This window comes from Hemiscyllium ocellatum, chromosome 25 (genome assembly GCF_020745735.1).
Source record: "Hemiscyllium ocellatum isolate sHemOce1 chromosome 25, sHemOce1.pat.X.cur, whole genome shotgun sequence".
In the NCBI taxonomy this organism is placed as follows: Eukaryota; Metazoa; Chordata; class Chondrichthyes; order Orectolobiformes; family Hemiscylliidae; genus Hemiscyllium; species Hemiscyllium ocellatum.
In genome coordinates, this window is record NC_083425.1 from 23,741,782 (window position 1) to 23,758,096 (window position 16,315).

Consider the following 16,315-nt stretch of genomic DNA (forward strand, 5'->3'; position numbering starts at 1 on the left):
TTCCTGCCTCTATTCTTGATGAAGGGCTTTTGCCCGAAACGTCGATTTTCTTGTTCCACGGATACTACCTGACCTGTTGTGCTTTTCCAGCACCACTCTGATCTAAACTCGTTTCCAGCATCTGCAGTCCTCACTTTTGCCTACAGTACTAGCTGTTCAATTTACAACATTGAGTTTTTGTTTTGGATTTGATAAGTTCCAGTGATCCTTGCTTTTAATTGTGCCCCAGGGACATAATGCTAACACCTTATCTTCAATAACAAAACCACGAACTTCATCCTTTTTATCTACTCTAGTTTGCATTGTTTGTTGAGCATCCTTCAAATGCTTTTTGGCAAACTCTCACACTTTGATTAACTTCTCTCTCAAACTTGAAATGTGGGCTGGAAGTGTAGTCTCCCAGGTTTGATTTATTGCTTTTTTTTCAATCTATCTAACTGTTGCCTTACTTCATGTCCCTATATCAGTTCAAAAGGACTGATTGCTGTGGGCTCATTAGAAGCATCCCTAATGAGAAACTAACAAGGGAATTGCTTTATCCAATTATTATTGTATATGAGTCGTAGAGATGTACAGCATGGAATCAGACTCTTTGGTCCAACTCGTCCAGGCCGACCAGATATCCCAACCCAATCTCGTCCCACCTACCAGCACCTGGCCCATATCCTTCATATTCATATACCCATCCAGATGCCTTTTAAATGTTGCAATTGTACGAGGCTCCACCACTTCCTCTGTCAGCTCATTTCATACACATCGCACCCTTAGGTCTCTTTATATCTTTCCCCTCTCACCCTAACCCTATGCCCTCTAGTTCTGGACTCCCCCACCCCAGGGAAAAGACTTTGTCTATTTATCCAACCCATGCCACTCATCATTTTATAAACCTCTATAAGGTCACCCCTCCGCCTCCGATGTCCGAAAGAAAACAGCCCCAGCCTGTTCAGCCTCTCCCTATAGCTCAAATCCTCTAACCCTGGCAACATTCTCGTAAATCTTTTCTGAACCCTTTCAAGTTTCACAACATCTTTCCGATAGGAAAGAGACCAGAATTGCATGCAATATTCCAACAGTGGCCTAAGCAATGTCCCTTACAGCCGCAATATGACCTCTTAACCCCTATACTCAATGCTCTGACCAATAGAGGAAAGCATACCAAACTCTGTCCTCACAATCTTATCTACCTGCGACTTTACTTTCAACGAGATATGAACCTACACTCCAAGGTCTCTTTGTTCAGCAACACTCCCTAGGACCTTACCATTACATGTATAAGTCCTGCTAAGTGTATTCTTGACAATGTGTTCTAATCATGATCGTCAAAGCTGCATATCTTTACAGTGTACCTTGAGTTTGAGAAATGTGAGAATGAAAATTGTTTTATTCCCAAACCAGTCATTATTTCTAAATATTTTTACAGCATTAAATTTGACCATGATACTATTGTATTTATTTAGGTAATCCATAATTTGTTTTTTAAAAAAAATGAACTAACTTTTTCCATTATCATTTTTGACAATTTTCCCTAAAACTTCAGGAAGTTTTCTTGGAACACCTGCTAAATGGCTTAGCAGAATTAAAGGTGTAGGCTTAATTGATGATTTGAGGTTCCTCACTATCAGATGTGTGACAAATCTGGTGGTAATTTGACCACATCTTTTAACAATTTTGCAAAAGCTTAGTCTGTATTTCCTAATGCATCATATTTTGTACTCCTAGAAAACTCAGCAACATTCAGAGCAATTTTCAAAATATATGCAATGAACTTCATGCTACAGCCATTTTATGTCCAGACATATGTCTATTTCTTTAAAGGAGACACAGAGCCCTCTTAATTTCAATGAAGTCAGAACCTGGTAAGCGCTCCCTTTATGATCTCAGCTGATGTTAGTATGAGTAAGTCAGATCCCAGATAGATCGTAGTTCTTTTAATGTGATCATCTCTCACTCAAAGAAGTACACAACAATGCAGATTTAAATTGAACAATAAAGCAGAAATGATTACATGTATGAAGTAAAAAAAAACCAAACTCTGATTATAAGTTTAAAAGACTTTGAAACATGTGGCAAAAACAATAAAGCAAAAGATGTACAGCAGTAGGCAATTTCAGCCGATCAAGTCTGCTCTGCTATTCAATGAGATCATAACTGCTCTGATTATCATCAGCTCCATTTTCCTGCCTATTCCACAGAATGCTCGATTCCTTCACTAATTCAAAATCTGACTATGTCAGTCTTGATATACTTAATGATCCACCCTCAACAGCTCTTTGCAGTAAATAATTCTACAAATTCACAAACCTCAGAAGAAATTCTTTCTCATCTGACATTCATATGTGCAACCCCTTCTAAGGTTATGCCCTCTTGTCCTAGAATCTCCCACATTTACCCTGTCAATTCCCCGAAGAATCTTGCATGTTTCAATAAAGTTGCATTTCTTCTAAATTCCAATGAATAGAGGCCCAACCTCCTGTCATAAGGCCTTCTCTGGACTGCTTCCAATGCCAGTGTACCTTTCCCTAAGTACATTTTGCTGCTTGGGGACATCAGAGGTGCTGCCTTTAAGCAGTTTCCTTTTGTTCTTGTTAGGTTAGACGTTAGGTCTCATGAGGGTAAGCACGGTAATGCTAGTAGATTGAAGCGTTGTATATCTTTAGTTCAATAATGTAAAATGTTCAAACCAGTGTGGAGGTTGATCATTTAAACATATGTTATAAAATCATCACAAACTAATTGCATTCGTGTCTAAAGTCCACCATTCTGTAACAATTCAGTGCTTCTAAATCCACGTTTGAGTAGATTTAACTCCATTCAAATAAAATTTATTCACATCTGCCAGTTTGGAAATTTTTTAAAAAATTGTTAAAACCTGACACTTTCTGTGCATGGAGATGAATGTTGACATTAAGAAAACAATTGCTGAAAATATGGAACTAGAGACTGGAATATGCAGAGGGCGAGTATAGCCTGAAAAGGTTAATGACAAGCTGTGATGCACAGTAAAGCTCCTTCTACATTATCATTTTCAACAGGTCATATACATAAATGATTTGGATGCGAGCATAAGAGGTACAGTTAGTAAGTTTGCAGATGACAGCAAAATTGGAGGTGTAGTGGACAGCGAAGAGGGTTACCTCAGATTACAACAGGATCTTGACTAGATGGGCCAATGGGCTGAGAAGTGGCAGATGGAGATTGATTCAGATAAATGCGAGGTGCTGCATTTTGGGAAAGCAAATCTTAGTAGGACTGATACACTTTAATGGTTAGGTCCTGGGAGTGTTGCTGAACAAAGAGACCTTGGAGTGCAGGTTCATAGCTCCTTGAAAGTGGAATCGCAGGTAGATAGGGTAGTGAAGAAGGCGTTTGGTATGCTTTCCTTTATTGGTCAGAGTATTGAGTACAGGAGTTGGGAGGTTATGTTGCGGCTGTACAGGACATTGGTTAGGCCACAGTTGGAATATTGCGTGCAATTCTGATCTTCCTATCGGAAAGATGTTGTGAAACTCGAAAGGGTTCAGAAAAGATTTACAAGGATGTTGCTAGGGTTGGAGGATCTGAGCTACAGGGAGGCTGAACAGGCTGGGGCTGTTTTACGTGGAGCGTCGGAGGCTGAGGGGTGACCTTATAGAGGTTTACAAAATTATGAGGGGCATGGATAGGATATGATTTGGAGATGCCGGTGTTGGACTGGGGTGTACAAAGTTAAAAATCACACACCAGGTTATAGTCCAACAGGTTTAATTGGAAGCACACCAGCTTTCGGAGCGACGCTCCTTCATCACAATCACCTGATGAAGGAGCGTTGCTCCGAAAGCTAGTGTGCTTCCAATTAAACCTGTTGGACCTAACCTAGTGTTGTGTGATTTTTAACTATGGATAGGATAAATAGACAAAATCTTTTCCCTGGGGTCAGGGAATCCAGAACTAGGGGGCATAGGTTTAGGGTGAGGGGGGAAAGATATAAAAGAGACCTAAGGGGCAACTATTTCACGCAGAGGGTGGTACGTGTATGAAATGAACTGCTAGAGGATGTGGTGGAGGCTGGTACAATAGCAACATTTAAGCGGCATTTGGATGGGTATATGAATAGGAAGGGTTTGGAGGGATATGGGCCAGGTGCTGGCAGGTGGGACTAGATTGGTTGGAATATCTGGTCGGTATGGACGGGTTGGACCGAAGTGTCTGTTTCCATGCTGTACATCTCTATGACTCTAAGAGGACCAAAATGGTTTACTGTATTCCAGCCGTGGTCTGGTGCCTTATTTGAGCAAAACCTCCCTACTTTTATATTCCATTTAATTTGAAATAAAATACATTGCATTTGCATTGCCTTTTGAATGTAAATAAAAATCCCATCAACTGATAAACACCATTAATGTACAGTTAATCCAAATTCAAAGATTTGGTCCTTCCCTGTCCAATCTGCAGATGTGACTTTACTGCTTCTCAGTTCCTGTCCTGAGTTGAAGTATTTTCCCTGGATTATTCTCACAACTGAAAGCATAGACAATTTTAAAAAAAAATAATCTGCATAGTTTTAGCCAAGTATGCCTGGTCTGGAGGGTTTCACAAATTATCTGAGGTAAGCTATTCCATTACTGCTCTGAACAAGCTCCTTTCTTTGGAGAGAATATGCTAGTGTCTTGGCTTTAGTAAGCCCTCCTTTCAATTGCACTCAAAAACAATTGAACTTTTTTTCAAAAAAACTTGCTCAACCCAGATTATGCTACAATTAATGGCTGAAAACTTCCTGTTTCCTGTAATAAAATTAGATATTTCAACAAATCTTCATTAACACTCCAGCATGCTTTGCAGTCACCTGCTTTGGACAGGTACTAGTTTTAAATCATGGATCCTGAAAGACTGAACTACTTCATTTTTGAAACTCTTCACAAAAATAAGCCAACATCCATATGCCATAACATTGAAATTCAACCTGTAAAAGAAAAAAATGATATTGATGTATTTATCACAACTTTGTACTAGACTAGAGATGGAATTTGCATTTTTTCAGGGCCTTTCACAATTTCTGGGAATTCCAAAACACGAGTCAATTAGCTTTGAAACAAAATTAATGTTGTACTACATGAAGCACCACAGATATCCATAAAGTAGTCAAAGGCATTGAGGAAAGATAGTGTGTCATGAATGTGAACTTTATGGTTCATGATTTTTAGCATATAATTAAGAGATTCACAGCTGGAAATACAAGATAATTTAAATGCTGGACATTGTAAGTAAATGCTGGAATACAAAACAAATTCAGAAGATTATCCATGTTTGTCTAATAGAATCAAAATAGAAGAGACAAGGCAGTAAAAACAGCAGGTGTCTTACTCAGATGAAAACATGGTCTCTGAAAAACTTGCAATTCGGCATGATTTGGAACAATATTAGCTGAAAAGCAGTCAATAAACACGAAGGACACCATGGAACAGTCCTCATTATCATTGAAGTTGGACGAAGCTTAAGGGGTTCTCTGCTTTCAATTTATCTGCATGTTTGCTGGGACAAAGTAGTTACAGTTTGGAGCTGGGTGAATACTGAAGCAGAAATGACTCCAAGCAGCTGCTGTTAGCAGATTTAAAGAAATTAGGGCTAAGAAGAAATCTCACAAATGTTTTAGCTGGACTTGGCTTAAAAGTGGCATTCAAAAAGCATGCTTTAGTTGCCTTGGACACAACTACTAATGAATTATATCAAGACAGATCTGAACCAACACCTCAGCTGAGACAGAATGTGTGCAGGGGTAATTAATAACTGGCAGGCTCAAAAGAAGAAAACTATTTCTTACTAAACTGCAGAGTTATGACCAAATGTCAGAAAGGAGTTGATACGCAAGAGGTTGAAATTAGTATAATTTTCAAATTTGATTTTTTAGCAATCTAAAATTTTCAAAAATCATTTGGGGACATGGACATTGGTGGTACTTTTTTGTGCATCTCTATCATCCTTAACTGAGTATCACCCTTAAATAGGCTAGACAGTCTATTTCAGTGCACTGCAAACACACAAAGAAGTATCTTGTCTAGGCAAGGACTGTAGATTTCCCTTCCTAATAAATATTAATAAACCAGCTTTTTTTTTTAAAACAATGTATTTAATGGGTTCTATTACTAAAATTAATTCCACAAATTCTGCATTTAATTGTTAACTGGATTGAAACTACCCCTATGCTATACTGAGATTTGAACTCCTGTTTTTCCATTATTAGTCCAGGCCTCCATTACTAGTTCAGTAACATAACCACAATGTTACTGCTCCTTGCTCGAGGAACGTACAGTGTTCACCATGAATGAACAAAACGTGAAAAAGAGTTGTATTTACAGAAATTAATGCAGAAGCATGTACTGTAAAAAGGGATATATTTGTCACAAGATTTTCTATGAATTCTTTCAGCCAATCGTGGAAATGCAGATAATCAATGTGACTTGCAAGAAATATTTTCAAAATATACATGATTTCACAAAAATGTATTCAAGACATTTATTATTTAATTATACAAAATATGGAAACAATTAATTAAGCAAACAGCTAGTCATATAATAACTTGCCAAACAAGACAAAAATCTCAATCTATTTAATTCTCATTCATATTGCAGTGTTATTTTAAACAATTGTGGTCAGTAAGGTTACACTTTTAAAAGTGAGAAATCTGAAGTCACAGTACCAAAGCAGTATTTGGGATTCAGGAACAGATATACCACATTTGTCCTAAGTCATGGCTGTTCTACAAATATTGGATGCAACATGAAAGATTTAATATTTGAAAATCTTTCACAAAATGCACCAAGCCAAGAAAATAAACAATATATTGTTCTGTTGAGTTCATGCTTCTCTTCAGTACATTTGTCTCTTAAATCATGGTTCTCCTGCTACAGGAATTGATGTTCAGATTTACTTGACAACCAACTGATGGGATGGTCTTTTTATGTAGTAGTGGTGTATGAACTTCTTTGCAGAGATCAATCTTGCTTTTTACCTTGCTTTTTTGGCCTGAGAGGGAAGTAGTAAAAATGTGCATTATTACAGAGAAAACCAATAAAACATAAAGGATAATGGTTCAGTGCAATGCTACACAATAATTTTAAAGAAAATTGTTTTTCATTCACAATTCGGTTCCCCAATTGAAAGAAATGCCACATTGAACTTGAAATGTTTCTCTCTCCAAAGATACTGCTAGGCCTGTTCAGCTTTTCCAACACCTTCTGTTTTATTATGTACAATTGGGTTCCCAGTTGGCTCCAGGGTAGAACTGGCAAAACGAGTTGTGAATGTGTTTCTCCAATGGGACAAAGTACAGGGTGAAGATGCTTTTAGAAATTTGTTACAATGGTTGTTAATTTTGAGGACTGACAAAATATTGAAAAAAACTTACATTATCAATATTTTTATTGTTGACTCTCTCAATTGTTCCTTGGATCATGAAAGATGTTGTGGAACTTGAAAGTGTTCAGAAAAGATTTACAAGGACGTTACCAGGGTTGGAGGATTTGAGCTATAGGGAGAGGCTGAACAGGCTGGGGCTGTTTTCCCTGAAGTGTCAGAAGCTGAGGGGTGACCTTATAGAGGTTTATAAAATCATGAGGGGCATGGATAGGATAAATAGACAAAGTCTTTTCCCTGGGGTGGGGGTGTCCAGAACTAAAGGGCATAGGTTTAGGGTGAGAGGGGAAAGATATAAAAGAGACCTAAGAGGCAACTTTTTCACACAGAGGGTGGTACGTGGTATGGAATGAGCTGCCAGAGGAAGTGGTGCAGGCTGGTACAATTACATATAAAAGGCATCTGGATGGGTATGTGAATAGGAAGGGTTTGGAGAGATATGTGCCAGTTGCTGGCAGGTGAAACTAGACTGGGTTGGGATATCTGGTCGGTGTGGACGGGTTGGACCAAAGGGTGTGTGTCCGTGCTATACACCTCTATGACTCTGAGTTATTCTAGGTTAACAGATTTCATTCAGAATACAATCTGTATTAGCTACTGAATATTCTGTTTACCAGAGAATTGTTAAATGCTGAATGGGAACAGGTATTTATACACAACATACTTTAGTATCCCTTATTTGTCTCACTAAAGTCTATTTGGCTAGCACCGAGAAAAATCCAGTATTTGAGGTTTAAGCCAAATAACTGCAGCTCCTACAGCCCTATGAACACAATGATAATACATCTGGAACAGACTTTGAAAGATCACATACATTTGAGAACTAGAGTATTCACCAGAGCTAAATATTTAATAAACTTATGAGCAGCATTTACAGCTGCTAACTTATTTTTAAAAATATTGGCACAAGGTTTCCACTGTAATAATTTAGTTGGAACTTTAATTTTACAACTGGAAATATTCAAAGGTGATGTACATACTAGAAAAGTGCAAGGGATATAGCTTCACTGACCTATAATCATTGTTTACTGCAGTGCATTATTCATTACTGCAGTCTGAAAATTAATGTTAAATTATGGAAAATATACATAATAATGCACAAATTTTCAGACTATTTTGCAGGTGAGATATTGCTGTACTTTTAATTTGTCTTTCTTTTCCAGCAAAAACTTACATTTTCTGTAAAGCAGTTCTTAAGCACCTGAAACTCATTTGCACACTTGTCCTTTCTGAGGTCCTTGCTCCCCTGAGTATTTGCAGCCACACACCTCCCATATGCTGATGCCTTAGAATCAAAAAGGGAGATGGAATAAACTATTACACTACAGATAAGTATGATAGCAATGAGAAAGATTATTAATAAAGACTATACAAGAGTAAATAACAAACATACATGAATCATTTTGTAACTGGTTAGCACTGCTGACTCACAATGCCAGAGATCCGGGTTCATTTCTACCCTCAGGTGACTGTGTGGAGGCTGCACATTCTCCCTGTGTCTGAGTGGGTTTCCTCCAGGTGTTCCAGTTTCCTCACACAGTTTAAAGATGTTTTGTTGAGGTGAATTGGCTATGCTAAATTGCCTAGTGTCCAGGGATGTGCAGGCTAGGTAGATTAGCCCTGGCAATGTGGGGTTATGGGGGTGGTGGGTCTGGGTGGGATGCTCTACTCGCAGTGTGGACTTGATTGACTGAATGACCTGCTTCCTCACGGTATGGATTCTATGATTCTATATAACAAATAATTAAGCAGTTCAGTCAAAGAGTGAGAGAAATAGGCTCAGCAGTCCCAGCAAGAGGGGGAAAAAAAGTCTGACATTAGATAGCTGAAAAGCATCATTCCCTAGGTTTGCTGACAACATTGTATGGCATGCAGATATTTCTTTATTTATTGAAAAATAATTGTCTATGTAAAGTTTGCACTTTAACCTTTAGAGTCAAACTATTTATCTTTAGCCCCCTTCTCTACATCATCTTTCTTGCCAGCTCTGCAGACTAATGGCCAGTCTCCAAATGTATGCTCATAACACCTAACTCTTCTGACCAGGCCGTTATGCTATCAGGCTGCCTTATTCATGTTGTCTGCGTACATTTTCCTCCAGTTGAACACCGGGGGCAGGTAGAAGCCATAACTTTCAGTCCCTCCATGAAACTCACAGTCCAAGGACATCACTCTCCTTGCAGGACACTGATTCATATGAATAGGGAATCTAAAAAAAAAGTGATATCTTGCAAAGAAAAAAGTGCTGTTCAATAAAGCACTTTGCTTCAACCATAAACATCTTAGCTATCACATACATCACCGTCTTCAACCTAGCAGAGCCCGAAATACAAAAAAATTGAAGAGCTGCAGATGCTGGAAATCTGAATCTAAAACAGAAATTGTGGAGAAACGTAGCAGGTCTGCCAGCAACTGGAGAGAAAGCAAGGAGGGGCAACGTTTCGGATCCAGTGACCCATCTTCAGAGCGGACACTTACACCACAGTAGAGAAGCAAGGATGATCTTCAGTTCCATTGCACCATTTGTCACTACACCTGCCTTAATGGCCCCCTTTGCTGCAGCAACAAGCTCGTCTTGCTCAAACTCGACCAGACTTACAGCCTCCGACCCTGACAGTGGTTTGACTTTATGATTTGGTCTGGATGTGCATCTTCCACAGTCCAGTCTCAGTTCCAGTCACCTCAGCCCTACTTCGGTGAACTCCACTCCCTCTATCCCCATGTTTGCCCATCTCCTCCTCTGGTTAACAGCTGGACGCTCTTCCCCTGTTGACCTCCGTCCTGCAACACCGAGGACACTTTATAAATCCATGTATAACTCTGCAGCGAAGCAGATAGTTTCGCGCTGGGTTAGCCAATCGCTGGATGGGATTTAAATGATTTATGGACCGACCTCTGCGGCACACGCTGCCATCAGGTGTGGGAAGCTCCTCAGCTTTTCCCTGGTGCGGCTCCACACTTCCCGCCGGGGCATCGCCCTGGGCGCGGCCATCTTGCCTCGGTGACGCAGTTCCGCTTCCGCAATTCTAACCCCACCCCAGGGCACCCAAACGGGCGCTGCTCATTGGACGGCGGCCGCTGTCAGTCAAAGGAGACGGGACGATGGCAACGATCGGGGAGAAAGTGGGCTTTGTACAGCGGGTAGGGAGAGGGAGAGGGAGAGGGAGAGGGAGGGGAATGGGGAGAAGGGATCGGAGGGAAGTCGTGGAGGACGAGTGGGCGACAATCGCGAGACGAGTGTTGCCGGTGGGAGGGGACCGTGGGGGAGGGGAATGGGGCTGGGTCCGGGACTGGGTCAAAGGGGGAGGGAACAGAGGGAGTCGGAGATGGAGGGGACTGGAAAAGAAAGTCAAGGGAAGGGATGGGAAAAAGGAGTGAGAGAAGGAGGGAGGTGGTGAGGGGAGAGAGAGTGTGAGAGGAGGGAGAGGATGAGATTTGGAGGGTGGTTCACATGGGATGTTAGGATGGGATGGAGGGAGATGAGAGGAGGAGGGATGAGGTGGTTGAGAGGAGTAGAGGTGGGTTTGGTAGTGGAGGCGGTGAGGTACAGTGCAGGTGAGGGGCAGGAGTTTATTTCAGATCTTCAGTGTGCAGTGTTTTGCTTTCATTCTTATTATCCAAGTTCGTTACCTCATCCTGTCTGAGTTTTGGGAGCAGGTTGCTGTATGGGTATCCTCAGATTGCTAATCCCAAATTCCTGCAATTTCTTCACCTAAATTCAGCTATGTGGGGAAGTTCAAATGAGCATAGAGTTTGGGCAACCTTTGCTATAACTAGATTCCTTTTTAAAAAGATTGCACTCTTTCTTTGCAGCTGCCTATGTTGATGAAAGCAACATCAGATGATGAAGTACCATGTCCTGGATATCTGTTTGAGGAGATTGCCAGTATCCTTGCATAATGCATTCAGGATTCTTTCTGAGATTAACTGTCCAGTGGGCCTTTAGGGAGCAAAATTGAATCCTGGCAACAAATTGTTTTTGGTTCCAGTAAATTGCAAAGTGCAGTCAAACTTGTAAACACTAGAAGAACAACAGGATTAGACTTTTTATATGGATAAAACCACCTTTCAGTTCTCTACTACTCTCCCATAAACAAATGTAATAAAATCCTTCCACTTTGACTTCTTTCTATTCCCTAGCCTCTACTGTCCTTTCGCAGAGTTAAATATAATTACAAATGCAGTTATGCTCATCAGCTCTCCATTGTCCAGCTCTGTTGCATTGACCCTCCATAGTTCCACTCCTACCTATTCTAATACAGTCACTACATGCCCAACAATGCCTTCAACTTCCATTTCTACATAATCACTTCTGGAGTCGTCAAAAATTGCACCTTGGTACTGAGAGTTACTTGTTTCTCTTCATGTTTTAGATGAATTGTAACTTCCCGTTGAGAAGATCAAACATGTTGCTTTTGACTACGAAGACACTGTCCCCCATTGACATTAATTCCATCACACTCCTTGGTCTCCTGTGCAGGCTAAACAAAAGCTTTTTGTCCTGTTCAGTACCGAGCAGTGGTTCATAATCCACTCTTCTGTGTTACCATTTCAGTTATTTTCATTTTCATTTATTTATTTTATTCCCCACCCTCAGACGTTCCACCCATGATACTCTATACGATGGATGAAATCTTTATCTGTGATTTTTGTCATTTTTAAACTAATTAATTCTAATGCTCTCCTAGCTGGCATTGCTAAGCACAATTCTCTGTTCACCCATGAGTTGGGTCTACACTGGCTTCCTGTCACCAAGATATTCAATTTTAAAACCTTTGTTTTGTTTTCTAATCCCGCCATTGGTCTTACGCCGTCCTTCTCTGAAACCTCCTCTGGATTTCCTTACTTTATGTTACTCTTTCATCGTCTAACACTAACTTTACTACATTCTCCCTGCATTCCAACCACTGTCTCTACCACTGCTATCTTTGCATTATCATTGAAGTCAGAGATTTTGCCTGAAGGCCCCTCCCTGGAAATCCGACTCAAAGCTCTTTTTATACTGTCCTTTAAATTTTTTCAACTTGTGTCTTCTCACATAAAACCTTGAACAGTTCCTCTTAACTTACACGGAAAATGCAAGGGAAACTTTTTCTTTGGACAGTGGTATTATTTCCTAACAGGATGGAAATGCAGAAATTTCTCTTGAGTCTGTGGGATTGTGTCGGTGCCTTTTGGAGTACCTGTTGGAGCGACTGCAGAGCAACTCCTGTCATGTTAAACTTAAGGTGAGTGACTCTCCTTTTGGCATCATATGTCCTTTGTCCATTGTACTTATAACGTTCTTAGTTCTGCAGGGAAAACAAATTTGTTCATCTTCATATCATTTAATTTACAAAAATAAATACTTTTGTCAATCAGACAGTAGTCAATCAATAGCATCACATAACAGGATCAGGTGAGATGTTCATTGCACTAAGTTTCTCATCTCTGAGCAAAACTTTTGCAGAATGAAGTTCCCGTGTCCCCCACCAGTTTATTTAAAGGGATCATGATCTATTTACAGGTCAATTGCTATGTTGTTTGTTCTAGCAAGTGGTGCATTTTTGAAACTTTCCTATATTTGACTGAAGTTCCAATCATGTACAGGAAGTAAACTTGCAATTTTTTAAAATTGGTGACTGATGACACCTTCTGTACTGTTGTGACTCTGAAATGTAAAAGCAAATGGTGAAACCAAGTTGATTTTAAATGAAGTGGGACCTGGTAACCTTCCTCTTGTAATTCAGGATAATTGTGAAATTAAGACAAACAATGGGAAGAAAGAGGGGAAGATTTGGGGGGAGAAAGGCTCTCATTGGTAAACCATATCCATCAGCGTCTTTGGAGATAAATGTTAGCACAGCTTCAGTGTTGACTAGTGCCCGAGATATCTGAACCTTGTTCAGGAGGCCAGGACTGAAATCTGCCAATTTCTTTCTTACTCATTCATGAGATGTGGGTGTTACTAGCTGGACCAGCATTTATTGCCCACCCATAAATTCATAGAGGGCAGTTGAGAGCCAATCACATTGCTGTGTGACTGGAGTCACATGTAGGCCAGGCCAGGTAAGAATGGCAGATTTCCTTGCTGTTAGGGATAATATGGGTTTTTCCTGACAATCGACATTGGTTTCATGGTCATCATTAAACTCTTATTTCCATATTATTATTGAATTCAAATCCACCATCTGCCTGTAACCTCAGCTGCCACCATCAAGAGGCATTGCTGTGGCTTTCAAGGTGACTGTAGTTCTAAATTTTTATATGTGCAAAGCTAACTAATAGAGACATAACCAACATATCATCTAATAATTTGTTTAAGGGTGGTATTTGAACTCCTTGTTTACAAACCATGCATCACCTCATTCCCACTTGCTAAATGCAAACCTGCTTAGTGTACTGGAGAGTTTACTGGAATAGAACCTTCCCTCTAGGATAGGGTATTATTAACTCCATGAGCCTTACTTTGTATACAGCTGTACTTCTGAATTGAATCACATCTCTAGTGAGCAGTAGGCAGATGATAACAGGCAACATATCATCCATGCTAGTTATCGTGGCAGCAGTCATAGTTTCCTTCTACATCAGCACTCTGTGCCAATAGTATTCCACCTGGCATGGTAAATCAAAGACTAACAGGTAACAAGGTTACCAATCCATAACTTTGCTCATGATGCCAGTCTGGAACCTCCACCTATATGCATAGTAGGTACACAACAAGAACATTATAGAAGGTAACGTTGACATCCTCATGCAACACTTCTGTCTGGACCACTTTGGAGTAGTTCTGTAGTACTTAGCTGAGTTGGTATCAAGACTTATGGTGATTTGCTGTATGCTACTTATGTTGGTCATTATGAGAGAAGAGCCTTGTTAAGCACCTATCGTTCCAGCAGCACCAGTATGAGGAGCAAATGATGGAAGATGCAACACAGACTGTTCCTTTCTGTCCAGATCTGATGAAATAATTCATGAGCAATGTTAATAATCTCAGTCACACTTCTCATTTGTAAATACGGCCAAGCTGCTGAACAAAGAGATCTTGGAGTGCAGGTTCATAGCTCCTTGAAAGTGGAGTCGCAGGTAGATAGGATAGTGAAGAAGGCGTTTGATATGCTGTTCTTTATCGGTCAGAGTATTGAGTACAGGAGTTGGGAGGTCGTGTTGCGGCTGTACAGGACATTGGTTAGGCCACTGTTGGAATATTGCACGCAATTCTGGTCTCCTTCCTGTCAAAGATGTTGTGAAACTTGAAAGGGTTCAGAAAAGATCTACAAGGATGTTGCTAGGGTTGGAGGATTTGAGCTACAGGGAGAGGCTGAATAGGCTGGGGCTGTTTTCCCTGGAGCGTCAGAGGCTGAGGGGTGACCTTATAGAGGTTTACAAAATTATGAGGGGCATGGATAGGATAAATAGACAAAGTCTTTTCCCTGGGGTCAGGGAGTCCAGAACTAGAGGGCATAGGTTCAGGGTGAGGAGGGAAAGATATAAAAGAGACCCAAGGGGCAATGTTTTCATGCAGAGGGTGGTACGTGTATGGAATGAGCTGCCAGAGGAAGTGGTGGAGGCTGGTACAATTGCAACATTTAAAAGGCATTTGGATGGGTATATGAATGGGAAGGGTTTGGAGGGATATGGGCTGGGTGCTGGCAGGTGGGACTAGATTGGGTTGGGATATCTGGTCGGCATGGACGGGTTGGACCAAAGGGTCAGTTTGCATGCTATACATCTCTATGACTCTATGATTCTTGTACTATTAGGCTATCCCCACTAATGTCTGCATTGTATATTATAGGAAGTACTGACTATGTGCAGCAATCATTTAAAACAGCAGATAGTGGGGTGTTAGGGGCTATCTGAATTGCACTGATTGAGAACTGACAGTTCTGCCCCCCGTGCAGGAGTTATTTAATCTCCACAATGTTTTGAGAAACTATGTAGCCTGATCTTCCAGATCTGCAATCCATTTCTTCTTACAAATCCTGGGATTAATAACCCTGAGTGTTTTTTCCTAATAGGAATGAGTCTGACGTAACACCACAAAGTCCGGTATCCTGTCACCAAGTCACTTTTCATTAACACATGCACAGTACATGACACTGAGCCGGCTCCTAGAGTGAGCATAACCTCTGACACTCTTGATTATATCTCTCAGCCAGGATAAGATTTGGATAAGATTAACAGCCCCAGTCAGCAAATTCCTATGAGATTCGCCTCACCGAGGTGATTCCAATTAGTACATCTCATCTCTTCTAACTCCTGGGACATAGGCCCATTCCTTTTCCTGTAGCTTCTCCCTGGACAGTTTTCTACTAGGTCCGGTTGCTCTGACTCTGCCTCAGATACTGTGTCGTGTACCAGATCGTAGACCGTGTCTTGTGTCTGGAGCATCTCAGCCGAAATTTATTTTCTTCAGGCGGTAACGGCATTGAGGTGGTGTCATCTGCCATGTCCATCATGTCCTCAGAGGTTTTCTCAATGCTAGGCAGAGAAGGAAAACCCACAGGTTCTGACGGCCTTGCTGGATGTTCTCTGGGGCTGGGTATGTTTTGCTCCTGTTCTGTTTGTTAGGTTGCAGCTTTCATATGGTTCACATGCTTGTTCAGGACAGTCTCTCCTACCCGAATTTTGTACTTCACTGGACCTGACCTTGTATCAACCATTCCCATGCGTTCAGCACCAAACCTCGTCTCCTGAAGTAAACTGCCTCCCTCGCTTAGAGGCCAGTGTCCAGCATTAGCATTCCTGATGCTTTTCACCCTCCACTCCAAGTCCGGTAAGATCAGATATAACTCGGTGTGGAGTCTTCTCACATTAGCAACTTTGCTGGAGTTATCCCTGTAGTTGTGTGAGGGGCGGTCCTATAATCAAATAGGAACTGGGACAGTTTGGTATTTAGTGAAGCTGTAGATTGTTTCTTTAAGCCTGCCTTCAAAGTTTGGAC

The 16,315-nt window shown here is 40.8% G+C and overlaps 2 protein-coding genes across 2 annotated transcripts in view; one reads left to right on the forward strand and one right to left on the reverse strand.

Moving 5' to 3' along the window:
- Positions 1-6,475: 6,475 nt before the first annotated feature.
- Positions 6,476-10,409, reverse strand: ndufaf8 (NADH:ubiquinone oxidoreductase complex assembly factor 8). The gene is made up of 3 exons (XM_060844512.1): positions 10,283-10,409; positions 8,564-8,674; positions 6,476-6,999 (listed from the first exon to the last, which is right to left on the reverse strand). The coding sequence occupies exons 1-3, from the start codon at positions 10,379-10,381 to the stop codon at positions 6,982-6,984; spliced, it is 228 nt and encodes a 75-aa protein (XP_060700495.1). The 5' UTR covers positions 10,382-10,409; the 3' UTR covers positions 6,476-6,981.
- A 65-nt stretch (positions 10,410-10,474) lies between these two features.
- Positions 10,475-16,315, forward strand: part of tepsin (TEPSIN adaptor related protein complex 4 accessory protein) — a 41,038-nt gene continuing 35,197 nt past the window's right edge. The window contains exons 1-3 of the mRNA XM_060844511.1: positions 10,475-10,530; positions 11,203-11,275; positions 12,526-12,617. Of these exons, the coding sequence (XP_060700494.1) occupies positions 10,492-10,530; positions 11,203-11,275; positions 12,526-12,617 (204 nt within the window). The 5' untranslated portion in view covers positions 10,475-10,491. The remainder of the gene's footprint in view (positions 10,531-11,202; positions 11,276-12,525; positions 12,618-16,315) is intronic.